This window comes from Cibotium barometz, chromosome 22, assembly GCF_041138505.1.
Source record: "Cibotium barometz isolate CiBa-2024 chromosome 22, ASM4113850v1, whole genome shotgun sequence".
NCBI lineage: Eukaryota > Viridiplantae > Streptophyta > Polypodiopsida > Cyatheales > Cibotiaceae > Cibotium > Cibotium barometz.
In genome coordinates, this window is record NC_141067.1 from 14,666,686 (window position 1) to 14,693,564 (window position 26,879).

The 26,879-nt window shown below is 45.8% G+C and overlaps 1 protein-coding gene across 4 annotated transcripts in view; it reads left to right on the top strand.

The window, feature by feature from the left end:
• Positions 1–26,879, top strand: part of FU (kinase family with ARM repeat domain-containing protein) — a 115,592-nt gene that overhangs the window by 21,396 nt on the left and 67,317 nt on the right. For 3 of the 4 annotated variants that reach the window (XM_086816455.1, XM_086816451.1, XM_086816453.1), the window contains exons 6-16: positions 5,638–5,730; positions 5,866–5,929; positions 6,048–6,132; positions 6,295–6,367; positions 23,452–23,520; positions 23,616–23,696; positions 23,803–23,935; positions 24,004–24,180; positions 24,279–24,423; positions 24,542–24,713; positions 24,911–25,009. In XM_086816455.1, coding sequence (XP_086672581.1) covers positions 5,638–5,730; positions 5,866–5,929; positions 6,048–6,132; positions 6,295–6,367; positions 23,452–23,520; positions 23,616–23,696; positions 23,803–23,935; positions 24,004–24,180; positions 24,279–24,423; positions 24,542–24,713; positions 24,911–25,009 — 1,191 coding nt within the window. The remainder of the gene's footprint in view (positions 1–5,637; positions 5,731–5,865; positions 5,930–6,047; positions 6,133–6,294; positions 6,368–23,451; positions 23,521–23,615; positions 23,697–23,802; positions 23,936–24,003; positions 24,181–24,278; positions 24,424–24,541; positions 24,714–24,910; positions 25,010–26,879) is intronic. The other variant, XM_086816454.1, reaches the window with a different exon arrangement.

A 26,879-nucleotide genomic window follows, 5' to 3' on the forward strand; every position in this document is an offset into this window, starting at 1 on the left:
CGCATGCCATAGGCGGCTCTGACAAGAAAATGCAATGTAACAGGGCACGAATTTGGGAACCGGTAGTTGTGGAGCAAAACGTAACTAGCTTGGTGCCTACAGGAACGAATTCACAAGAAATGTTCCATCGTTTCGACACGTTTCTTTTCGTTTTTCGTCTCTATGGACAAAATAGAAAGGTTTCAAAGTGATACTTATCAAATTTTAATTGGAGAAAAGTGAAAAATTAAGGAAAACGTAAGAAATTTCAACAATTGGGTGTGAAACTAGATGTGATTAAGATTGAAACTATGAAATTGGGATTTATAAATTGGAGAAAAGTGAGAAATTTAGGAAATTTTAACAGTTGGGTGTGAAATTAGATGCAATTGAGGTTTAAGTATGAAATTGGGATTTATGAATTCCCCCCACACTCCCCCACTGCACACTTGAGTGCCTCTTCCTTATAGCCCTCCTGCCCACCTTTCGCCTTGCCTCCCCTCCCTTTTCTGTTCTGTTGTGCACATCCTTCTATCTGCCATTTTCTTCCTCCTTTCCTTCCCAGCCCCTTCCTTGCCCGCGCAGTTTCACACTTTGTACTGCTGCGCACCTCCTCCTGCATGCCATTCCCTTTCGTCATCCATCTGCTCCCTTGCATTCCAGCTTTGCCCTTGCTCCTTTGCTTGTTTTCTTTTTCTCTCTCTTGCTTGTCTTGTCGCCCGGTTTAGCTCCCGTCCTCTTCGCTATCCTCTCCTCCCCTTTCTGCTTTCCCCTCCGCCTCCCTCCTCTTTGTTGCCCTTTTCCTCCGCCTTGCTCAAGTATGGATTACTCTCAATTAGGGTTCAGCCTTTTTCGTGACTAGTATCATGGCTAATCAATCCCCTCCAACCAGTCGAACCATCCATTTCTCTCAAGATGAGCTTGCAGCCTCTTCGCTGAAATTGAGAAAGACTCCAAGAGGACGCTCGTTGGAAAAATCTTTGGCTCTCACCCCTCAAGTATCCAAGTTCGTGACTGGGTGCTGGCGGCATTGCCTTTTGACTTCGCGCTCCATTTTAAAGATGCAAGGATACTTGGGAAAGGATTCTTCCAAGTAGACTTTGACGCAGAGGGGGCAGCCTTAGAAGTGCTCAAGGGCAGTTCTTTCCTTTGGGCCCAAGGAAGATTTTCTTCCTACCTTACACTAGCTACTTTGACCTTGTCGAAGAAGAGACCGGAACGGTTACCCTATTACTCTCAGATTCCTAGGTCTTCCTCATGCTTATTGGCCATTGGGACAGCCTTTAGGCTGGGTCTACAGGTGCCCACCATCCTAGCTTTTCCCACTTCTGCTGCCTAGCAAGTCACTACCTCGGCTGATGCTGTTCCCAGGGTTACTATGTTGGTTTGTGACAGTAGCCCTTTGAGGATTTTGTGCTGAGGATATATGCCACGATGTCTTGCAAGGCACCCATGCATTGCGCATGTATGCAAAGACTATGCAGAGCCTAGGGCAGAGTGAACATGCTGACATTGGACTTTGCTTCAAGGATTACCCCCCTTCTATAGCATTTTGAGAGGCGGATCCAAACTCCGGTCAAGTGGTTCCAGAATCAAAACCTCGTCTTTGCCATGAGAATTATCTCATGGAAGGACCTTGTTAAGGATCAGCTCCACCTTGCCATAAGAGGTAGACCTATGGATGTGTTGCTTATGCAGGAGCACAAATTGGATATGCTTCAATGTGGTAAAACTGGCAAGATTCTTTTTGGACACACTTTTTGGTCCTGTGCACAATTGAATTTGGTCAAAACAGTGTTTCGACCATTGAGGTTGAAAGCATGAAATTGGGATTTATATATTGGGAAAAATTGAAGAGCTAGTGGAATACTTGTAAGAAATTTCAACAATCTGCAAGAGAGCACATAGGACAAGAGAACACTACACATGGTATGTGAACATGGAGTCCGGTTCCTCCCTTTTGCTACTTGCTTCCATATTTAAACATCAAAGCTTACCAAATTGCAAGTAGAGTTGGTGACAATGGAAGTCTTCGCGATGGAAGCGTTTGGTGTGTTGAAATCTTCGATTTGTTGTGATCCTTCGCGACAAAAGTCTTCAAGAGGACCAAGGGAACCCTGGGAAAGCTTCCCCTTGGTTCAACTTGAGAAAGGAGGGCTGAAATTAGGGTTTTTAGTAAAAAAACCAGAAATTACAGCAAAAATAAGAGCTGTTTTGCTGAATTTCAGTCATTGGGAGTGTGTGGAAGAGTGTACACCACCTTGAAACACTCTTGGAAGCTTGGAAAACACACTAGCAAGATTGGATATGGAGTTGGAAAGGAGAAAGTGTAGAAAATACAGCCAAAGAGGCCTCATGAAGAGGGCGCCTACTTCTAGAGAGAGAGGGAAGAGATAGTGAGTTGTCCACTCTAGGTGTCAGGTAGAGAGGACAAGTGGCTTGTGGTGCCGTCATAACTTATAAGTGAGTTTCGGTAGCCCAAAACTTAATGATGTGTGTATACACGCACTTATAAATTAGTGCTAATTCCTAAAGCTAGGTTTATGACCAATACTTACCACTTGTCACATGCCACATAACCATGTCAGTAGACAGTTACACTCACGGTTCACGAGCGAGCGTCCCCTTGCCCGTAACTACACATTGGTTAGGCAAGCATGAATGCAATTTCAATTGCAAGCAAGCACATAAAGATGCTATGCAATGTAGCATTGGTATGGAAAATCCCTGTTCATGAAGCTATACCAAAATAGAGGTGCTCCAGCCAAGTACACGTGGTACCAGACCCAATGGAACACCAATCCTCCAGGCATTTCTGAGCATGTATACACAAGCACAAGTCCTAGTGGAAAGCCAAGTCCACAGTATCACATAAGTGACATCAATCCCTGGCGTATGCAACTGCCATGGACGTCAGTCCAATATACATACATAATCAGAAAACACAGGTGGACCAATTGGGTGGACAAATGGGGACACCCACAGCTAGGATGGCACGATTTGGAGAGTTCTTGCCCTTGCCTCTCATCAGCAGTGACCGGTGTGTCAGATGGATGTTAAATCTGTGTTCTTGAATGGTGACTTGCAGGAGGAGGTGTATGTTGAGCAACCTTCAGGCTTTGAGGTTCCGGGCTCAAAAGGTATGGTATACAGGTTGCAGAAGGCCTTGTATGGTCTTAAACAAGCTCTCGGGACTTGGAACCAATATATTGATGCTTTCTTTCAGAGACAGGTTTCCAGAGACGAGTTGCAGATTGAAACTTGTATCTCTTTCAGGAATGCGGTATGGTCACATTGATTATCCTCTATGAGGATGATCTTGTCCTCACTGGCAGTCATGTGGAGCACATAGCCGTGATGAAGGCTGGCTTGTCAGAGGAGTTTGAGATGACGGATTTAGGCTTACTCCATTTCTTTTTGGGATTGGAGATTTGCCAAACCCAGAGGAGGTTCTTTGTTTCTTAGCAACGGTATGTTTATGAGTTGCTGGAGGCCTTTGGGATGGAGAACTGCAAACCTATTTCACCTCGATGGACCCGAATACCAAACTTATGTACATGATCCTTGTGAGCAGGTTGATATCTCTTTATATTAGAAACTTTTCGGCTCATTGATTTGGTTGCTGAACACCAAATTGGACTTGAGTTTTCCAGTGGGGCTATTGAGCTTCTTTATGCACACACCTTTGAAGACTCATTGGGACGCATGATTGCGGATCTTGTGGTATCTGTAGGGCACGAAGGATCTTGGACTCTTTTATAACATTGGAGGGGGATCGAAGGACCAAGTCAGTCTCCGAGGTTGGAGTGACTATGATTGGGGAGGAGATCCAGACACGAGATCTACTTGAGGATACAGCTTTACCCTTGGCTTGGGAGCAATTTCTTGGAGCAGCAAGAAACAGCCAATTGTTGCCTTGTCTTCCACTGAGGTAGAGTATCGGGCTGCTTGTGGTGTTGCTTGCGAGGTGGTGTGGCTAAGGAGGTTACTTGGCGAGATTGGGTTTCCCGCAGAAGGAACCCACGGTCATCTAGTGCGACAACTAGAGTTGTATAGCTATTGCTCGAAACCCGGTCTTCCATGCCCGGACCAAGCATATAGAGATACAATATCACTTTGTTCGAGAAAAGATTTTGGATGGTGACATCTTGCTAGCCTTTTGTTCGATGGAGGACAATGCGGCGGGCCTATTCACGAAGCCTCTTCCTCAGCAGATGCTCTGTCAGCACTCCAGCTCATTGGGATTGGTTCCACATCCAGGAGCTAAGAGGGGGTGTTAGTATTCATCTCCTGTCAGTACCATACTATACCGTAGGGAGTGAGGGCGTGTGATGTGGGTGTGCTGCCCGTGGGAGGAGTCCCCAATGATGTCCATATTTTTTCCCCATTTGTTCCAAGTTTTGTAGGCATATGTGGGGGGCTGTTTTTTCTCTGGCCAGCATGTAGGAGGCGGCTGGCTATGGAGGCCCGCCTAGAGGCTGGCGACCAGGTCAAGCTTGGTCGTGGGCTAGTCGACCAGGTTATGCTGGTCATGGGCCAACCGACCAGGTGTTGCTGGTTGTGGGGCCCATGTTCGGGCTGTCGGCCTGTTTTTACAAGGCCGACTGGGTGTCCCAGCCCATATATATATGGGCACCTTGCTCCCGCACATCATTGTACCGGATATAGAGTGTATATATGAGAGTTTTAGAGCACATCTCTCTTCTCTTGTACTTTTGCATATTCTGCTCTCAGTTTTCAGTCTCATTTCCGCAGCACATTCCAACAATATCATCCATTCTCTCATGGCTACTTGGGCTCGTATTCAGGGGTCGTCTCGTTCCCGCGCAGGCAAAGCGCGTTGTATTTATGCGGGAGGGGGACCATGGCATTTTCTTTTCCTTTAGTCCCACAGGTCTTAGTGGTTGAGACCACCTTACGTATTGGGGTGATTCTATTCTATTCCAGCTTATAGCCGTGATTGTTGTATGCCTTTTTTCATACTTAATAGAAGTCTCTTCTTTGAAAAAAAAAGGGTATGCTCTCAAGTCGCCATGCATTGCTCCTTCATGAGCGGTTGGGTGGCTTTGGCCCAGGCTGAGAATAATTTCTTGGACTCAGAATGGGCATTAATTTCACTTTTGCTATTGTTTGGGGTCATAGGAATGGGTTCCTTAAGGAATCGTTAAAAAATTTGGAACACACTGATGACACTCTGGAAGCGAGCTGAACAATCCACAGGCTCTTCTCTCTTGGCTCTTTGTCAGAAATCTTGCACAGGTCTTCTATAGTAAAATGAAGGTGGAAGACTCCCATCTATTGGTGTGGGTTAAAAGGTAGAACTCGTTACCAGCAACCTTCTTGTCCCTTAGAAAAAGATTGTGTTTGAAGCCCTGCCTCTTGGCCAGTCTATTATGCCACAAAGATATTGTGTTTTTGCTGTATAAAGTTGGTTCTATCTAGAAGTTTTAAGATCTTTTGAGTTTCTGAAAGTGAAAAATGGTATTAACTTTTAAAATCAACCTTGCCCATCCCAAAGCATTAGTCAACCTTAATGTTCATGGGTGGGTTTGGGAAGCATCTTGAACTTTAGTTGTTAATCACCTTGCTTTGGTTGGACACACATTAAAGACATTGTCACTGTTTGCATTAAATGCTAATGTAATTTTTTCAACACAGGTTAGGGCTTTGCATTATCTTCATTCCCATCGTATCATCCATCGTGACATGAAACCACAAAACATACTTATTGGAGCAGGTGGCATTGTAAAGGTTAGATGCTTAAATAGGTCCTTGTGATCCTTGGATGTCACTTGAGCAGTCAAGCATCTAAATCTCTGTATGGCAACTTGTGTATAACTCTTTCATAAACAGTCATTGTTGACTTCCTGGGTTGTCTTTGGATAGCTATGTGACTTTGGATTTGCGAGGGCAATGTCATGCAACACCATGGTTCTCCGTTCCATCAAAGGTACACTTCTCTGTCCTTATGCTTGTCACAGTCAGAATGGATAAATTTGTAGATTACATCTTGTCCAGTATGTATCTATGCAATGATCGACCCTTTTCTTGGTTGTGTTTGCAAACAGGGACCCCCCTTTACATGGCACCTGAGCTTGTTAGGGAGCAGCCTTACAATCATACAGCCGATCTGTGGTCACTGGGCGTAATATTGTGAGTCATGTCTAACATTGTTGAAACACACGTGGGTTTTCCTATTATGATCGTCATGCCAAATGGTTGATGCAGAGGAGCCAATGCTTTTTGGCCTCTGGTAGGGGCTTTACTCATCGTCTTGAGCTTACTCGCATGTGTATGACTCTAACTTGTTTGTAGGTACGAACTGTATGTTGGTCAGCCTCCTTTTTACACCAACTCTGTCTATACACTAATCAGGCATATTGTAAAGGTATCTAACAGCTCAATCTGTGTTTGGCAAAGCGTGAATTTTGGTTTGAATATAAAGGAATATGTAGCCTCGGTCCCATATATCTGAGTCATAACGCTTAACAAGGAAAGGAGCTGGAGGAGCGTAAGTGTGCATGCCTCCATTTGGTCCAAATGAATTGCACCACTCTACATTAGAGAGCCTGGTTGGTTTGCTCCATGTTTTGTGTATTGGTCTTTCCCACTGACTTTTTACGCTGTCTTGGCCCAGCGTGTGCCACTTTCTGTGGATTCACATTGGTTGGCTTTTTGTTGTATCTCATGTAGTAGATTTCTAGTATCTGGCAGAGTAGATCTTGTCCGCTCATATGAAGTAGAAATTTGGAAGGTGGGCCAAGGTAATGTAGAACATCCTAAGAAAGAAGCTGAAAAAGCTCAGTACCAATGCCAAGAAGATGATGTGGTCATGCATTTGTTGGTGGCGTCATTGTTTGAAACCATTTGATGGTGATCAGTGTGAACCACAAAGTCATGCCCATGCAAGAAATGTTTGTAATGTTTAAGGGCCTTGAGAGTGATTCCTCTTAGCTGTGTTAAGTTTATGACTCATGTAAGCTATTGGTTCTGGTGTAAAATAACTCTTATTGTGATGTCACTCACGTCGGTAATGACTGTTAACTAATCCCAGGAGGCGAGTGCTAGACAGGTTGCCTACACTAAAGCTTTCTTGAGGGCTTGAAAGGCTTGCAATCTTGCGGCGGGTGTCATGTGGATATGTTGCCTCCATGTCTTGACTCTCTTCAGCAAGTGAGTGAGGGCTGCTACGAGGGGGCAGAAAAATAGTTAATGTGCCAGTGTGCTTTGACAAATACATACAAATTAATGGACAACGAAGGCTGTGGTGGGAACCTCCTAGTTGAGTATTTCGGAGATCCTTGTAGGGTCCAACTTGATATTCTCCTGGCTAATGATGTAACCAAGGTAATGAATTTCAGTTAGAAAGAAATCTGATTTCTTATTGTTGATATAGAGCTCATTGTTTTCCAACAACTTCAAACCTTGCACCACATTGTGCTCATGTTGCTCTGTGGTAGCTGAAAAACCAATATGTCGTCCAAAAACATTTGCCTATTAAGAGGTTGATAATTATTTGTTAAATGTGGATGGGGTGAAGGTAAACAAGATTACGAGCAACTTCCTTTGTAAAACTTTTTAGAGCTGGAGTTCTCCCCTCTGAGCTAGCCTGTAGCTGCCCGTCTGTGCTCTTGTGCACCCTCGAGCCCCCGTTTCCTGTTCGCCCCAGCAGTATGCCCATCTGCCTCCACCTCTGCCTCCTGTGCGATCTCTCCTCCTACTCGCCTCTGTCTCCACCATCGCTTCCCTCCTGTTGCCCCCCTTCCTCTCCGCCTCTTCGGCGCCTCCTCCCATCCTCCTGTACTCACCTCGCCTCACCTTTCCATCCTCGTCGTGCCCTCCCCTCACTCCCTCCCTATTCGCGCATCCATCTGCCCCCTCCTCTCCCTGCTGGGATCCCTTCCCCTTTTCTGCCTTGTGTGTTAATCTCCGCCCCCTTCTTCTGTTGCCTTCTTCCTCCTTTCACCCTCCACCCATTTGCTGCCCCCTTTTTCTTACCCGTCTGTCATCCCCTCTTCTTCTGCTTCCTTCTCAGGATGTTTTTTGCGCTCAGGTGGTTGTACTTTCGGCAAGTATCAACTTCCTTTGGTCTTCACCCCTTAAGGAGGACTCCATGGCAACCGTTCCGTCTTCCTCGACCAAAGCTGCTGCCACTGCCCCCTGCCTTTTCTCAAAAGTGGACCTCCAGGGACCAGCTCCTAGCATTAACAATAGCCTCCCTCGAAGCCTCAACACTAGTGTATGCAAGATTGTGGGTAGCCACCTAGTGCGCAGCCACCTTCACGACTTGCTCCACACCAACCTCCTTGGTGAGCTGGGCAAGATCATAGATATTCATACCCCGGGCATGGCTACTATTAGGTGGAGTTTGATGCCACAACTTTGGACCACATGCTTCAGCGGCGGAGCCCGGTTGAGTTGCGTACGGCCTCACGTTGGTAGTAGGGCTTTGATCCTGCCTCCAACCCTCTTGCTGGAGCATCCGGATTCTCGGTCACAGTTTGTTTTCCTGGCCTTAGGAAAGAGTACCTTTCCCTTCTCCCTGTCATTGGAAGAACGATAAGGCAAGTGTTGGAATACCTAGCGACAACTGTCTCCATGTTGGTGCGTGTGGCTGGGATCCCTTCACTTTGCATCAACATTTCCTCACCAGAGGCTGTACGTGGTCTGCATCTCATCGCCCTTTGATGCCTCCGGGGGGATCCCATCCTTCAGCTCTGCAGGTAGGCCTTCCTGGCCAGTGCTTGCCATCAAATGGGTCACCTTGTCTCAGAGCTTGCGCTCCGGGAGGATCCCATCCTTCAGCGGCGGGTGGAGTACTCAGGCCTTCTTGGCTAGTGCTTCATTTGCTGTCAAATAGGTCACCTCGCCCCACAGCTTGCCCTCATCGCCAGTCTAGGCGAGCTCTGCACACCAGTCTAGCTGCTTCTCACCACAGAGTGGATAGAGCGGACCGAGCGTCCCAGTGCCACCTCCCCCCCTCTTGCGAGACAGAGCCCTAGCACCCTACCCACAAGGACGAGGATGGGCTAAAACTGAGCGAGACAGTCCAGCGGGACACATGTGGAAAAGATCGTGTCAGAGAACTGTTTCAAGCATTTATCTCAAGAGCCGGTCTAGAGTGGAGGCCCCACCGGCCTCCGAGAAAGTCCTAGCGTCAGGTTCAGCCTGGAGACCGGTTCTGCGGAGTGGTTAGGTACTAGTATTCCCAAATTTCGAGAACCACCTCTCCCCCCAAAGAGGATCTGATCACCCAGCAAATAGGTGCCCTCTTAGGATCAAGAGCAAATGCCGTCTTACTCCTCTCCATAGGATGTCCCCCCTGTAGAAAATATGAAAGCAAGAGCAAAACTAGAAATGAAACAAAAACAAATGAAAGACAAAGAGTTACCTTGAGATGAGTGTAGACAAGACACAAGATTGATGCTTTCATTGATGTGACACCCACAATATATAGGTGAGAAGTACAAGATTGAGTAGACTGACTTATGGGATAAATGTAGAGGTGCCACATGGCACTAGACTCAAGACATAAAGACTCAACTGAAACTAGACTAGAGAAATAGTACACCTAGTGTGCACTTATTTCCAACACCCTCCTTAAGTGGACACTAGGAGGAAGACAAAAGGACAAGACTAGAAGACAGACATAAAGACTGATAGAACATGAGAGACAAAAGATCCTGAGACACCCCTCCTCAAGTGATATCCTCATATGGGTCCACAAGGATAGGGACAAGATGGATCTAAAACAAGACACAGTCAGATTGATAGACAGACAGATAGACAACAGATACACAGACAGACAAGACTAGATAGACAGAAGACTGACTGTAGACAAACAGATGGACCTTGAAGACATCCCCTCCTCAAGGGCAATCTCTGCCTCTTGGTAGGGACAAGAGAGAGGTCAAAAAGCATAATGAGTAAGACACTAGAACCCCTTGACCTACATCATCGGTGGTCAAAAGTGGTAGACAAGAAAGGTGAAGTAATCAGAAAGCCCATTCCTCATCATGTGAGGAATGAACAGCAAGATCTGCTGATGTAGATGCTGCAGCAACATGGGCTGAGGTAGATGCAGGGGCTGATGTAGAGGTTTTAGAGTAGCAGTCCTTCTCCCGGTGATTATCACGGCCACAAATGGTGCATGGATGAGCCTTGAAGCAATCCTTCTCCATATGATTAGTTTTCCCACAATGGGTGCAAGGCTTTCTTACCTTAGAACCTCCTTTCTTTGCTAAAAAAGCAGTGTCAGTTACCTTTTGTTGTTTTGTTCTTTCCTCCTCTTGGAGAGCATTGATGATACCTTCAAGAGTAGGATTATTGTGATACTTGAAGGTAGTGACAAGAGTAGCATAGGTTTCAGGTAAGCTTTTGAGAAGCACAGCAATAGCAATATCTTCGGAGATGGGGGACTTCACTGAAGCAAGCTGAACCATAAGACTGCGAAAATAATTGACATGAGAGGCTATAGTAGCTCCCTCCTGCATATATAGATCAAAGAATGAGATCATAAGTGCAATCTTAGAGTTTTTAGAACGAGGTCCAAAAAGGGTATCCAAAGTGATCCATGCTCAAGAAGCAGACTGTATGTCGGAGTTGTGATGAGCAGCAAATGGCGGGCAGATTCCTGAGTGGAATGGCGCAGATTTGGGGCAGGAAATAGGCGGCCAGAACTTGAGCACGATGGAGATGATAACGAGCGACGAGGCAAGGTAGAAGAGAATCAGGGCAGCATCAAGCTGGAAATGAACTAGGAAAGGCTGGCTCTGATACCATGTAGAAAATATGAAAGCAAGAGCAAAACTAGAAATGAAACAAAAACAAATGAAAGACAAAGAGTTACCTTGAGATGAGTGTAGACAAGACACAAGATTGATGCTTTCATTGATGTGACACCCACAATATATAGTTGAGAAGTACAAGATTGAGTAGACTGACTTATGGGATAAATGTAGAGGTGCCACATGGCACTAGACTCAAGACATAAAGACTCAACTGAAACTAGACTAAAGAAATAGTACACCTAGTGTGCACTTATTTCCAACACCCCCGCCCCCCCCACACAAAGCCTCTCTCCAGAGCTCGCGCCGACTGCCAAAACAACCCCTAACCCTGGGAGACCTTGGGAGGAGCTGCCATTTGGGTTTCGTTTGGAGATTGATCCTTCACTTCTTGGAGCCTGTAGCGATGATGGTTGCTTCTTACCCAATGAGAGCGCCCTCTCCCCACCCCACCACTATTCATGGACAGGTGAAGAGCTCTCTCATCATACATTGTCATTCACTTTTTGGTCCTTGGCCCTCATGGAGCTTGGAGGATCAAGCCACAGGATGGAGGATGGCAAGCTCATTGAGTGCTCCAGTTTGGAGGTGATCTCTTTGTTTGCCTTCATGAATCATTGGTGGTCCCCCTCCCCCCCTCCTACAGATACTTCTACTGTGATAGTTGGAGCCGAGTATATGCATATAGTTGGGCCAGAGTAGAGTGGGCCCACATGGAGCACATGATCGGGGAACACGTTGGATGTCTACGCACTATGACAGACTGTGACTACTCACAGTCCAAACCCTCACCCAAGTCCCATAGGGTGGAAGGCAGCTCTGACAGATCTCACCCCACTAGACCCCCTTTGATGCGGATGGTCTCTTGGAACATCCAGGGATTGGGTGGCCTGTATTGTCGCTTTAGGCAGGGAGTCCTTTGCGTGGAGTTGCAGAGAGCCTTAGTGGGAGGCTCTATCAACATTATCTTTCTCTAGGAGCATCACTTGTTAGTTGGTTGTATCCGCGAATGTGAGAAGATTTTTCAAGGCAAGAGCCACCCTTTTTGGTCACCCGCCTTCCACCCATTGGGTTGTTTCTCAGTTAGCGAGAAGATTTTTCAAGGCAAGAGCCACCCTTTTTGGTCACCTGCCTTCCGCCCATTGGTGGAGTATGTATCTCAGTTAGCGAGAAGCTTTAGAGGGTGAGAGTGATTGGGTTTCATGACCACAAATGGCATGTCGACACTCCTCCCGCCAAAGTGGCGAGAGAGAGAGAGAGCTTGGAGATTATGGTTACGGAAGGGCCGACTATTGATGTGTCTACATTAGGATCCTGGTGAATGGCAGTGGCACCATCCCTTTTCCCCCGACATCCCCTTCTTTGAGTACACAGTCTGTCTTGGCCACAAGATTCAGATGCTAGAGGTTCATAATATGCCAACATTGGGAGCAATACATTAGTAGACACAGGGCATTCCCACGTGCTTCCTCTGTGATTTTTGGAATTTTTGAAAGCGGCTGTGTGATAGCTTCTCTTCTTCTTCAAATAGCAATCTACAGTTGAGACAAGTCTTGGGTTGTACCAAGTTCCAACAGAGATGCAATCAGAGTTATTGGGCTTGCCTCTGCAACCTACAGTAAACTCTCAGATTCTCAGGCACTCCCTCTGCTCTGGTCCACCTCAAACCTGCTCACACTGCACTGACAGCTTCTTCCTCAGAGTTCTTCTTTGCTCCGAGTCTCTCCTTTCGCCTACGCGATCTCTTTTTTTCCGACTTGGTCCTTCTTGCAACCTCCAGCAAAAAGACCCCTTCTCATTCTCCTTTCTCATTCCACAAAAAGACTTTTTTTCCTTCGTTCCTAGAAGAAGCTGCCACTCGATTTCTTAGAGCTCGCCATCCTCTTTCTTTTCTTGTCGCCTGTGTTCTTTTGGGTCTCAATGCGTCTCTCCATGAATAACGTCTCTTTTTGGTAGGTGAATGGCCTATCTACATGTCTTGGCCATTTGATTTCTTACAATGGTGACTATCCTTGTCAACAAAGGCTCACCCTAAGCTATCATACGTACATGGGATATACCTATTTATCATCTTTGCATTGGGCACAAAAATCCCTTCACATTTTTCCCCAACCCCATGGTGAAACTCTTTCAAGTGCTAGTGGTTTTATGTATTAGAGATCCGAATTGCCATGGATCATCATACCCCATGTACGAATCCCTGATCATTTGTTTTCAGATGCAGAGCTATCGCGTCGTATGCTTGATATTTCGAGATCTCATGACTTCTTATAGGCCTCTCAAAGCCTGGCCTCTGCTCTCTGTGATATTAGTGACTTTTATCACACATGTGCCCTGTCTAAGAGGCAAGAGGCCTCGGACTTAGAAAGGGCTATTAGACGTAGATTGGCTGCCTTGCAGAAAGAGCACGAGAAACATCCTCATGCTCAATGGGTTTCAGATTCTTTATGTATTGTTAGAGCAAAACTTCATCACTCTCTTGAGCACCGCGCGGAGTACCGTTTCCATGCCCAGGAATCCTTTTGGACACAGATGGGTGGTAGATGTAACAAACATTTCTTTGCTTCTCACGGCCCATCTCATGCCAGAGATAGTGTCAGGCAGTTGCAAGATTCACATGGCACTCTTCACTCAGATCCTCTTATGGTTAGACAGATTGCCACTGATTTCTATTGCCAGCTTCTTAGTGCTGATCCGCATTCTGATTTGAGACACAGGGCATAGAGGAAGGTTTGGAATGCATTGCCACATTTGATCACTCATCAGGAGATGTGTGCCGCTCTGGATGCCCCTTTTTCTATGCAGGAGTTCAGTCATGCTCTTCATGCCTTACCTCATGGAGATGTGGGACAGAGGTTCTATGCCTTCTTCTCTCACCGAGGGGCTTATTTATCTTATTCCTAAGAGCGGGGATAAGACATTGATTGGCCAGTGGAGACCTATCACCTTACTTGGGACTGCCTATAAGATTCTTGCTAAGGCAGTGAGCATCAGGATGCAGCCAATTTTGCAGGATGTTATTCATGATACCCAGAATGGATTCTTACATGGCAGGAGCATCTTTGATAACATTTTCTCGTTTTGGGAGGCGGTCGAATGGGCTAAAGCGAGCAATCAGCCCTTAGCTATTCTGCTCTTGGATTTTGAGAAGGCCTATGATAGAGTGGATTGGGACTTCCTTGAGGGTACTCTTAGTCATGTGGGCTTCTCTCAGAGATGGATCAAGGGAGTTTCATGCATGTATCGTGATGCCCACAGTAGAGTTCTTGCTTGCGGTGATAGAGGAGAGCGGTTTCAGATTTCTCGCTCAGTACGACAGGGCTGCCCATTAGCCCCTTCATTATATATCATAGTTGCAGAGGCCATGAGCATCTTTCTCTGCTCCACTGTTGGTATTTCAGGATTGAGGTTGCCTCTTCGTAGTCATGAGGAGTTGGTTGACTCTGAGTTAGCTGATGACACAGTCCTGTTTTTGGAGGCTTCTCATATATGCTTATGTTCCCTTCCGGGTAGCACTAGAGGAGTTCTATTTGGCAGCAGGGGCACTCATTAATTGGCACAAATCTGTTGGTTTTTGGGTTAGTGATTCATCGAGAGTTGATTGGGGTGCAGAGCTTGGTTTTACTTGGATCAGCAGAGGATGCACTGCTAGATATTTGGGATACCAAGTTGGGATTGATATTTCTCCTGCACAGCAGTTTGCTCCGGTACTTGTGAGTATCCGGAAGAAGCTCCTCCATTGGAGCTCCAAGAGATTAGATTTAGCCTCCAGAGCTTTGGTGGCTAATCAGGTTTTGCTTGCCTTAGCTTGGTTTATTGCCTCTTGTTGGTGCTTCTCTCGTGTGTGCATTGGAATATTGCAGAGATTGATCCACAATTTTCTCTGGTCAGGCTTGGATGGCACCTCAGACACTCGTGCCAGGGTAGCTTGGCTCACAGTTATTCAGCCCAAAAGAGAGGGAGACGTGAATATTATCGATCCGGATGTTCAGTGCAAGGCGTTGCTTTGCAAACTTGTGGTCAGAGGTTTCCTACCAGGCACTGAGCCTTGGAAGGATTTTTTCTTGTCTTAGATTTCCAGATGTACACCCAGGGTCGGGAGAGACTGGATGCCCAGCACACGTTTTTTGTTCACAGAGGCTGATATTAGGGCACCATCTTCCCCTCTTATTGCAGCCATTGTTAGAGCATGGAGAAGCATGATATATTTTTTGCGACAAAGGCTTGCTAGGTCTTTGGACAAGGTTGACCGACAGCCTATTATGTGGAACGAGTTCATTAGGGATGAGGCTGGTTGGCCACTTGGTGCATCTCGTTATATGCAATGGTCAGGATGGGAGAGATGCACATACACAGTTCTTGCTTGGAAGACCTTTAAGAGTCTTCCGGAGGATCAGAGAGTTGCATCCACTCAGCATCTTAGGGGCTCTCGCATTCGTATTGATGAGATTGATGCAGCTATTCCGCATGAGTGGCTTTCTGGGACCTTTCACGGAGACTATCATGTGAGTTGGCTGGGAGTTTTTTCGAGGATAGGCATACCTCTGCAGGTCATTGCTCTCCCGGGCTAGGAGGATACAGATTGCCTCATTTATTCTATCATGCCTGGTGGGAGATTGAGGAGATGTAGTATGGAGGAGATCATCCCAAATACTAGGCTTAGTCCAGTGAGGATTGTTGGTCGCTCGGGGAAGCACTGGTTTATTGACCCTTCTCCTGAGATAGTGACTCATGGCTCTTGGTGTTTGTGGCTATATGGTTGCAGTCCTATCAGATATCTTCAGTGGGATCTAGGAGAGTGAGAGTGGATTGATGCCTTCGATCCTTTGAAAAGTCTTCCTTTTTTCAGTTTCACTGTTCGGAATGCCAGGCTTCTCCTCACTCGACAGATGCTTAGGATCCCTACTCTGAGGCCTCATTGGGAGAGCTATGATATTTCTCCAGTGATATAGCGCAGATATTGGCATAGACTTTGGCACTCATTCAGAAGGAGCCAGATCTCTCATTTCTTTTGGTTATTTTTACATGGTGGTCTCCCCACCAATCAGTGGAGATCAGTTTTCGGTGTAGCACCTTCCTGTCCTAGATGTGCGGCAGATTCTGAGTCCGTACAACATTGTCTATGGAGGTGCAGCATTGCACAGCAGATTTGGGATCCTGTAGCTCAACTTATGGGCAAATTGAGTGGCCGAGCCATGCATGTGACTTGGGGGGCAGTTGCTTGGCTCTCCTAGTCCGGTCCGCAGCTTTTTTATGAGGGCAGTGGTACAGATTCTACTTTTTTCATTCGTAGAGGTATTGCCTAGCATGGTTTATTGCAAGATGTTCCTCACTCTCATTATACACCCCCTAGACAGAGGATTGAAACGAGTTGGGAGATTATTGCCAGCATTACAGCATGGCAGATTTGGAGAGCTAGATGCACGGAGGCTATTGAGGGTGTCCAGATTTTTGGGTCTCAGTGCATTAATACTATATGGGGTGATATCATGAACACTCTTATGTCTACTTGGGCTCGCATTCAGGGGCCCTCTCGTTCTGCGCAGGCGCGGGAATGGGACCATGGCATCTTCTTTTCCTCTAGTACCACAGGTCTTACATGGCATCATGATGCTCCTCAGTGGTTGAAATCACCTTACATATTGGGGTGTTTCTATTCTTTTCCGGCTTATAGCTGTGATTGTTGTATGTTTTTCTCATACTTAATAGAAGTCTCTTTCTGAAAAAAAAAAAACTCTTTCAAGTGTTTCAATGTGTCTCCTCTGCTCCTGTACAACCCAACATCTGCCTGGATCAAAAGTGTACAATATCACTGTCCATAGCCATTCAGCTGAATTTACCCTCCCACCTGGATCAAACACCTGTAAAAAGCGGCCTACAAACTGCATCAATGTTGTGCCTCTATTAAAAGGTTGCACCATCCAAGCATACATTCTATTGATTCCCTTCCAGTCCCTCTGCTCGTAGACATCTTGAAATGCCATTCATCCTCTTCTCTTTCATACCATCTTAGGACTCTGCCAAGGTCTCTGATCATCGCGGAACCGTTCACCGGCAACACCATTTGCTTATGTACACATGATTTCATTATAGAGATCTCATCATATGACTCAGAATCCCTTTCAACTCTGTGTATCTCCACTAGGCCTTCATCCCATACAGGTCCTAAAGCCCATAACTCTTCTGAATATATGACTTCAGCGTGTCCCTTTGTAACCTTCACCGGTAAAGCAATTTCCCCTTTCCCAAAAACATCCCTACCATCATCGAAGATCTTTTCATCCAGACCACCCTTAGTGCCAGTTCTCTCAAAGATGAGAGATCTTAGCATCAATGTCCCTAAGACAAGCCTCCTCTTCCTTACCTGCAAGGTTGCAACCACAACTCCCTAAGCTCCAAGGCATACATGCCACTTATACTTGGTCACCCAAATCATCAAGCCCATCTTCATGGATGTTTCCAGTAACAACCTCATCTAGCATAAAGCCACAAGTTTCCTTAAAGCACTTCTCTTCTTGCAAAGTAGAATTTGCATGAAAATCATCACATCTACTCTTCACATCAATCAAGCTTTGGATCTTCTTCAAATACTCTGCATTTTGTAAGCAACAACCTTGGCTAAGCACATCGCAACCACCTAGCTGGATATCCACATATTACATATCTAAAGGCTCAACATCATCTGCACCAACATCCTCATTAACCACATCCAAGCAAGTAACATCAATAGTATCAAGAAAGGTATCATCAATGCATGGAGAAAGATCATTCAGCTCAGCTTTTGGTACATTGGGCTCTATATCTTGTACTTCAACATCATTTGCACCAACATCCTCATCAACCACATCCCAGCAAGTAACATCAATAGATCAAGAAAGGTATCATCAATGTGTGGAGAAACATCATTCAGCTCAGCTTTTGGTACATTGGGCTCTATATCTTATTCACCGTCTTGTTCAGTCATATGACTAGCTACATCATCCACCTCCAACTCCAACAAGCATTGATCGAAATCCATGTCATCATCAAAGTCATCTGAGGATCCTGTAGAATATGCATCATATTTTCTCTCTTGTTAGTTAAAACATCAGCCTCACCTTCCTCTTCCACAACTGCTTCAATCATGTTCACATTACCCAAAGGACCTTGGGGTTGCACTTCTCCTTGCCTGGGCACCTGATTCCCATTAACTCCATCCCTATTGATAGCATCCCTATTCCCCTTTGGTCTTTGAATAATATGGTATATACTTCCTAGCTCTCTTCTTGGTTGAGGACATTTAGGTGCTATATGATCCCTCTCTCCACAATTGTAACACTGCAGATGATCCATCCTGTTGCTTGGCTGCCTCTTCCCTTGAGGTCTTCTTACTTGGTTTTGAATTACTTGCATAGCAAGATGTAGATTTTCAATCTGCTTAGTCAACCTCTGGATCTCTTGATGAAGCCCATCCTGCCCTCTATTTTTTAATTCCAGAAAGGAGACTTCTCTTAAGTATGAAATTTTTTTACAAAATGGAGATTTCACACCAAGCAAGGTGGAGATCTCAACCAAGCTGGAGCCCTGTGCTACCAATAGGGTACCAAATGAGAGGATGTGAAAAAGATACCAATGTTCCACTCTCATAAACTGGCCGTGCTTCCTCTCCACAGCCCTCCAAGATCCTTGGATTCTGGCCCAGGTAGCCATAATGGTGTGAATAATATCACTCCAAATCTTGCAAAGACACTGAGAAACAAGAACTAGAGTACCCTGAATGGCCTCGGTGCATCTAGCCTTCGAGATATTCCAGGCTGAGATGCTAGCAATAATCTCCCAAGAGCTGTCTAACCTCTTGTGCCGGAGGGACAAAGTGTGAAAGTGGCAAATCCTGAAGACAACATTGCCGAGCAACTCCTTGCCTAACCATAATGGCCAAGCTCCTGTCAGTCCCCTCTGAGGAGAAGGCATGCCACATCTCTCTGAGGAGAAGGCAACATTTGCAGTCAACAAAGACCGATAAAAATATTAAGCGATACCCCTCACCTTATCAGGCTCAATCTGAACCTCACCTTGTGAATCCTATAAGTACCTCACAGAATCCTTGCTATGGGAAGGCCTGTGTGCTGAAAAAAACACTTTGTTGCATTTGCCACCCATCTGAGTCCAAAAAGCCTTGTTCGAGTCCAAAAAGCGTCGTTCGCATGAAACACGAACTCAGCCCTCCTGTCCATGGCTAACTGCAGCTCTGCTCTAACTGTGGTCAAGAGGTCTGTAATCCAAGAGGCTTGTGGATGCTTTTCATGTTCCCTCTCTGAAGCGCAGCAATCCTACGCCTAATAGCTCTCTCCTTGTCCAGAGCCTCCTTCTTCTTGGACAAGGCAATGCTATGATAATGATGGCTGGTCCTCTCAAGAGCTAGCGCAATATTATGACGAGGATCAGGATCGTCACAAGATCTCCATATCTCTCTGATCTCAAGGGAGATGTCAGCATCTAGATAAAGAGAGTCAGGGATACGGATACGGACACGGGGAGAGGCCGAGCGAGCTCTAGGCTCCCTGAGACACAAAACGACGGGGCAATGATCGGATTTGGTGGTGCCACGCATAATAGCAATGGTGCCTCCTCTGTCCAAGGACCAATCATCCACATAAAACCTGTCCAGACGTGCAAAGATGCTCTCATCCCCGCTCCTGCGGTTATGCCAAGAGAAAGATAAGGAATTTGGCCTTCTCTGGAAGTCATCCTCAGTCCGGCAATCCTTGCCAAAAAAGAAAAGCATGAACCTCTCCCATGAGGTTCACTCCAAAGGGTGTAAACCCCCTTCGCGTCCACCCTTCTTGTCAGAAGGTTGCTCAACCATATTAAAATCTCCTCCCACTATCCAATGATCAACCTGGGGAATGACATTTGTAATGGTGTCCCAAAAGGCCACCCTTTCACCTCTCACGTTAGGTGCATAGATATTCAAGATTCCCAATTTTTGACCCTCATGCATGATCAAGATCCACTGCGCTCTAGTAGGGATGATAACACCGTGCCTAATAACATGAGGCATAATAGATGTTGCCACTGAAATGCAAACACCCCCTCTAGTCCCAACTGCCGAGGACCAGAAGGTGTGGCCAGAAAGCATCTAACCAGTTTTGCCACACAGAGATCTATCCAGTATGTGTTCCTGCAACAAAAGTACATCCATAGACCCTCCTGTAACAGCAGGGTGAAGCTGGTCCTTCAGAAGGCGCTTCATACCACGGGTGGGAAGCCCTCCAAGGCCCTGAACATTCCATGAGACGATTGGTTTGACCCCTGATCTAAGTAGACGATGTGCAGCCTGAGGACATGGGGAAAAGTCCACTGACATGCCCTTGTCCGAGGCCCTGCACAATACCTGCATATGTACGAGAAACCTGTTCGCCCTGCAGGGCATCAAGGGCGATGGCATCATGCTGAAAATCGTGCAATACATGGTCCCCACCGTGCTGAACATCTTGCATATCGCCCCCTCCAAGTAGAGAGGAGTCAACAAAATCATCTTGATCTGAGATATCATCTCTCTGCAAAGATGCATCAGCTGACACATCCCTCTGACCAGAAACATCATCTATCTGTACATGATCCGAGGAGGCCTTCCCATCAATCGCACCAGGGGGACTGGGCAGAAGTGTTAGAAATGGGCCACAAGGGCCCGGAAGCAAAACATAGTCCTCAAAGAGCTCAATGTCACGGGCAAGAACCATGACCCTGGGGACAGCATCCGCCGAGGCAGTGTGACCACATGGGCAGAAGTGTTAGAAATCTAGCATGGTATCATAGCAAACTAAAACATGAAGAAGACTGCAAAGGAATGAAGCAAAACTGAGAGATACTTTCCATTGATGTGACCCTTGAATAAATAGGGCCAAGTACAAGACCATGAGCGAGAGTGCTTATGGGATAAATGTAGAGGTACCACATGGCACACACTCAAGACTTAAGACAAAACTGAAACTAGACAAATGTAGACTAGAGAAATAGTACACCTAGTGTGCACTTATTTCCAACACCCTCCTTAAGTGGACACTAGGAGGAAGACAGAAAGACAAGACTAGAAGACAGACATAAAGACCTATAGACTGAGAGACGAGACATAAGACATGACAGACAAAGATCCTGAGACACCCCTCCTCAAGTGATATCCTCATATGGGTCCACAAGGGTAGGTACAAGAGTGGATCATAGACAGAGAGAGAGAGAGACAATCAACCAGTAGAGTGGTCCCAGAGAGAGAGAGAGACTGTCAGATAGACATGAGAGAGTCTGACAGATAGAAGATAAATGGGGACATAGACAGAAAATGCCAAGAGAATGTGGGTAGCTAATCCACAAAAAAGAGGCATACAGACTGATAGACAGAGTGTCAGATACATGTGACTGTAAGATCACACAAGATAGACACATAGACAGAGAGATTGGCTGATTGTAGATAGACAGAGAGATGGACCTTGACTGATAATCCCTCCTCAAGGGCAATCCTCCTGCTAGAGTGAGTAATGCAGGGGTGCCTCTTGGATAGGGACAAAGATAAGTCCATGTAGACAAATAGTCATGACATTACCCCATGATCTACATCATTGGTGATCAATGGTGGTAGATAGCATGAAATCATAGACAATACATACACACACACACACACACACACACACACACACACACACACACACTTTTTTTTTGGGGTAATATCCAGTGCAGTATATTTATATGCTCATAAATTTACAAGATGGGAAGTCTCCGAAGCGGAGAGTATCCCAAATGTCAGAAACATAAAAAGAAAAGCTCTAAACAAGAAGCATCCATATCACCCTCATGGCAGGCATCATATAAGGATTGCCGCAATGAGGCTCTGAAGGATTCATATGACTGGTGATTCTGCCGACCCAAGTATGCCAAATTATGCTCACTCCAAATTGTCCAAAGAGCCCAATATCTCACCCAAGAGAGAAATAGTGAGTATTGGGACAAGGACCACATATATCTGCCAAAAAGCCAGAAATGTTTCCCAAATATGTGACTAGGGAAACGGAGCCGAAGAAAATCTGAAATTCTCCTGAGGAGGATCCTGGAACAAGGGCAGTGCCAAAGCAGATAAAGAACAGTCTCTGAAGGAGCCTGACATCTTATAAATGGTGAAGGTGCAATGTGACGTTTAGCAAGTATGACCCCCACTGACAATGTGCCTGTCAAACATCTGCAAAGAAAAAGTCTTTGTTTCAATGGCATTTTACGCTTCCACAACATCCGGAGATTCTTCCGCCACCATGAGAGGGGCTTCCTTATATGCCACAGAGAATTAGCATGTTGATGAATCCATGGGGCAGGCTGAAGAAGCCTGTAGGCTTTGATGGAGGTTAAGACAGGAAGGGGAATAGGATGAATGCATGTAGTAGATGGCTGCAATTGCCAATCCATAAGCCTGTCTGTGTCAGCCACGGGTGGAATAGGTAAAAAGGGATGCAATAAATCAGCAATTTTCTTCCATATCAACCTATGATGCATTCCCAATGCATAGGTAGCAGTGGCCCGGGGAAAGGATAAGACATATCCCCGATCATCTACCACATCATGTATGTACCTAATTCCCAATTTCATAAGATTGTATGCCCGAACAGGTTCCTGTAAAGCAAGTGGAGTGTCAAAGATGGCACTCCAATGAATACTTTCTTTCCTCATCGAGTTTGTTTCCAAGCAATTATCAGGAGCCCATTTGACCTTAGAGAGAACTTGTTTCCAATCAAGTATGAGGGCAGTAGAGAAAGGACAACTAGGTATCCTCCCTACAAATCTCCCAATCACAACCTCCCTACAAATCTCCCAATCACAACCTCCCAATGATCCGTAATCCAATGACCATAAGCACAAGTCCTCATGTTGACACACATGGATGCTAACATACAAGTCCATGGCTGCTGTTGACGGAAGAAAGTATGCAACATTGTAGCCTTCCTTGCAAGTACATGATATTTCATATTGAGGACATTAAGTCCACCATGCATCCTTGGGGAGCACACCATTTCCATCTTCATTAGTCTCAATCCTTCAATTCGAGCACCTCAATCAAACAGAGGTTAGGACCGTCCAGGACCACACATGCCGAGCTCAAATACCATGTCAAAGTCACGTAGCAGTCACACACACACCACCCTAGGGCAGTGAGCAACGTCGGTGACTGGGCTCCCATCTCCTAGCCATTTCTCCCCCCAAAAAACCTGGTTGGAGGAGATATCTATGACAAGGTGCCACCACAACCTATATATGGCTCCTCGACTTCCCATGCTCTTGCATATGGGATAATCCAGCACAATTTCTAGTCATGCGATAACTTGAGAGTAGCTACGAGAATTGCCACCTCCAACAGGATATACCTATTTATCATCTTTGCATTGGGCACAAAAATCCCCTCACAATGGGATGATTAGGGATAATGAGAAGTATTGTGTGCGCCTTTCATAGTTGTGCATGATTAAGGGTGCTGCCGGGCTTGATGGTGGTGCCTTGGTGGATTTGCCTGTAAAGTAGAATGAATAGTGAACGATTATTCGGGTAGCACAAGGGGTCATGTCTGTAAGTGGCAGTTTGTTGACAGAAAGCCATTTTGTTTTTTGTTTGTGTCTTTTACTTGTTCTGATTTCTAATGACTCATGCTAATGGAAATTCGGCTCAACAGGATCCTGTCAAGTATTCTGACAGTATGAGCCCAAACTTCAAGAGCTTTCTTAAAGGTCTTCTAAATAAGGTGTGCACTCTTTTGATATCTATCAGCTATGGATGAGCTCTTAGTGAGCCATGGCAAGTTATCCATCAACTCACAATTTGTTTTCTTTTGTGCAGGTGTCGCAGAACAGATTGACGTGGCCTCATCTACTAGAGCATCCTTTTGTGAGGGAAAATACAGAGGAAGTTGAGGCCAGGGTAAAAAAAGGAGAAATCATTTTTGGTGTGCAGCAAGGAGTAAAACTAATCTGAAGCTTTTTGTCAAACATTTTTTTCTTTCTAAAACTTTTCCTGGCGATCTTAGGAAGCAAGAGCAACAACAGCTGCAGAGAGGGGGTGTGATGCAGCATGGAGAGGAGAGGTTAACATCACCCTGTCATCTCCTATGTCTGCTGTGAATCGCAACACTGATTCACAGCCATCTGGAAGCCCGGCTGGTATGCTTTTAATCTGTCACTAGAACCAAGCAGGTGATGGTGGGGATATGAATCTGTTTGATTTGCAGGAAGGGCTATTTCAAGAGATTCTGGCAACATGGCAACAGAGAGTCCTGCTGCTGTTGATCAGTTTGCTTTGACTCCACGCTCTCCAAATGATAATATTCAGCAACAACATGCTTCCAATGCTGGGTCTACTGAAGCTTGTGGGCCTGCAACAGAGGCACAACAGCTTCCTAAAGCTGGTGAGAATGTTTGCTGGAAAAATGCTTGAGAGATCTTTGAAAACATGATATGTGCTGCAATGCATGTCTTTCTTTACTTTCGTGGTCTCTTTTTTAAGCAGAGACAGCCGTTTTGGAAAAAATTGAGTCTACCTCACGCACAATGAAAGGAGCCCAAGCGATTGGACAAGACCGTGGGGCATTAGCACACATCTTACATCCCTTTCGTAACTTCAACGTGAAAGGCACTGCTGCACTCTCAAAGTAAAATTCTGCATGTTTTTGGTATATACTGCATGTGAATGTGGACCATTTGTGAAGTCCTCTGGTAGTTTGAAGTCTTACATATACTTCTGTCCAACTGATGTATTGGTTCTTACAGTGAGCAGGCTGATGTGAGTGTGAATCAGTCTCTGCATATCTTGTCCAACCTTTTGGCAGCTGGTGCCATTGTTCCCAAGACAGCCACTGATGATGCAATACCATCTGTATTAGGGCTTATTCGGGCAACTTTAGGGGCAAGTGCACCTCAGCATGTCAACCTGCTTATTAAGGTTTGTCCTTTCATCTTGACTCTTCTTGACTTGCTCCACCTTCCCACCTCACTCCATGGCCTCTATCTTGCTTCATGTATTGAAATGGCCCACCATGATTGCAGCATGTCTTAACACAGTTTTATTTCTTGTGCTACCTTCTATGTCATTCGGATTTGTGGGTCCATTGAGAAACTCTATGCTCTGTATACGTGCAGGGGTTTGGAATATTAAGGAAACTGATGGAAGTTGGCTCATCCAAAATAGAGAGCAGCTATTATCACCACAGTGTGGCTCTGCTGCGTTTATATCCACAAGTATGTTACTCCTTGCGCTGTTTGTGTTGTGCTCATATGAAAGTAGTGCTGGATGCTTTGCTTGTCTATACCTGGCAAGAAGGAGAGCATGAAAGGAGAGAAGACTTAAGAATTGGAAGTGGTAGAAGGTTAGCCCAGGGCTCTTGCCCTACACTGCGGTGGCCTGGGTTCAATACCCACCGCCTCCTTCCACATGCCTAATGGCATGTGGTCTGAGAGTGTGATCTGAAGGCTTAGTTGCATTTGATGTCAGCTATGCTTGAAACCTTCTGGTTAGATTAATAGATCTTTTTGGGGCTAAATTGTCCACTGTGCACATTGGTTAGCTTCAAAATATCAAGGCCTGAGGAGCCCATCACCACATCTACTAAAGACGATGGGCTCCTGAGGCCTGCGGAGCCCATGACCACATGTTACTTATATGCATAATAAACTCGACAACTATGGTTCAAGTGTAAAAAATGCACATTCTATCATACAAATCATGCATTGCCAAGTTTGAAACAGGGGGTAAACAACCCCCGGGTGTAGCCACTAAGGGTGCCCACACTGGCTGGACCATCCCAGGAAGGTGTCACACTGGATCATCCCAATGGACTGGCACACTGCCACATTGGATCACCCCCTGGACCGCCACACCGCCACAGTGGATCACCACACTGCCACAGTGGATCACCCGACACTGGACCACCCGGAGCATTCGGTGCACTATCCAGAAAATGGAAGCGCACCACCAACGATGCACACACCGGCATCAAAGGCACCGCATCGACACTCCGAGGGCATCTGCCAGAGATAAGAGATTCCACCGAAGGCTGATAACTCTGATGGCACTAGATGCCACTGATGCCACCGACTCCACCACGTCTTGCACAAATCATTTAAATGGCCCTCAGCTCATCCTTGAGGACTTCCTTCATCCTTCATCCTTCATGCTACATCCTTCATCGTACATCCTTATCCTTAACCTTCGCATCTGGTCCTATTCATTGAGTCTACTCATTGAGTGCTGTAGTCACTTGTCATTGCTGTTTGTGTGTCGTCCTACTGATGGTGACCACTGCTGGGTGTACACGGTTCAGTGAAGGGCATGTAAGAGTGTCTTGGAGTTATGCAAGTGTTGTTTACAGTATTCTTGGCATTCTTGTCATTGTGCTAGGCTCGTAGTCTAACCTGTCTATTCATGTGTGCACTGTGCCGTGAGCATTGAGGACCCCGGATGTACTATCCAGAGCAGATACACCACTTTAGTGTGCCGGGCAACCAACCCTGCTACACTGGGGTTAATTGTTACATGTCAAAGGCCAGATCTGTGATGTCAACAATCATCCTGCTTCCTGAGTCCAGACTTATGAATCATGATTCATGACAAGCTGCAAGTGACAAGATTCAAGAAACATTCCACAACTCATATAGAAAGAAACACAAAGTTCAAAGTTCAAAATGCATGCAAAATCTCATGGAGATGTTTTTTCAAAATTCTAAAAAAAAGGTGGAAAGAAACAGGTTTCAAATGTGTGAAACGTTTGCTATGTATGAAACACGTCCACTAAAGTTTGAAATGCGTTTCATCGCTATTATGTATGAGCGCTCCTAAAAGAACGTAGTCTTTTCTAGATGCTTCTCCACATTTTGTTCATTGAACAATCTGCCAGCCATGCCTCAATTAGGAGGCCAACATGTGCTATCAAAGGGTGGCCCTCCATGTCAAGGAAGTCATCTCCTAATTTGCAAGGAATTGGGTGAAGATCCCTTAGGTTCGATCTATTCTCAATTTTACAGTGACCTTTCTCCTTTCGGAAAAAGAGTCGCCTTCCATGTGGAGTATGTCCTACTTGTCAAGGCTGGGGTGGGGGGATGTGGAGTGCTT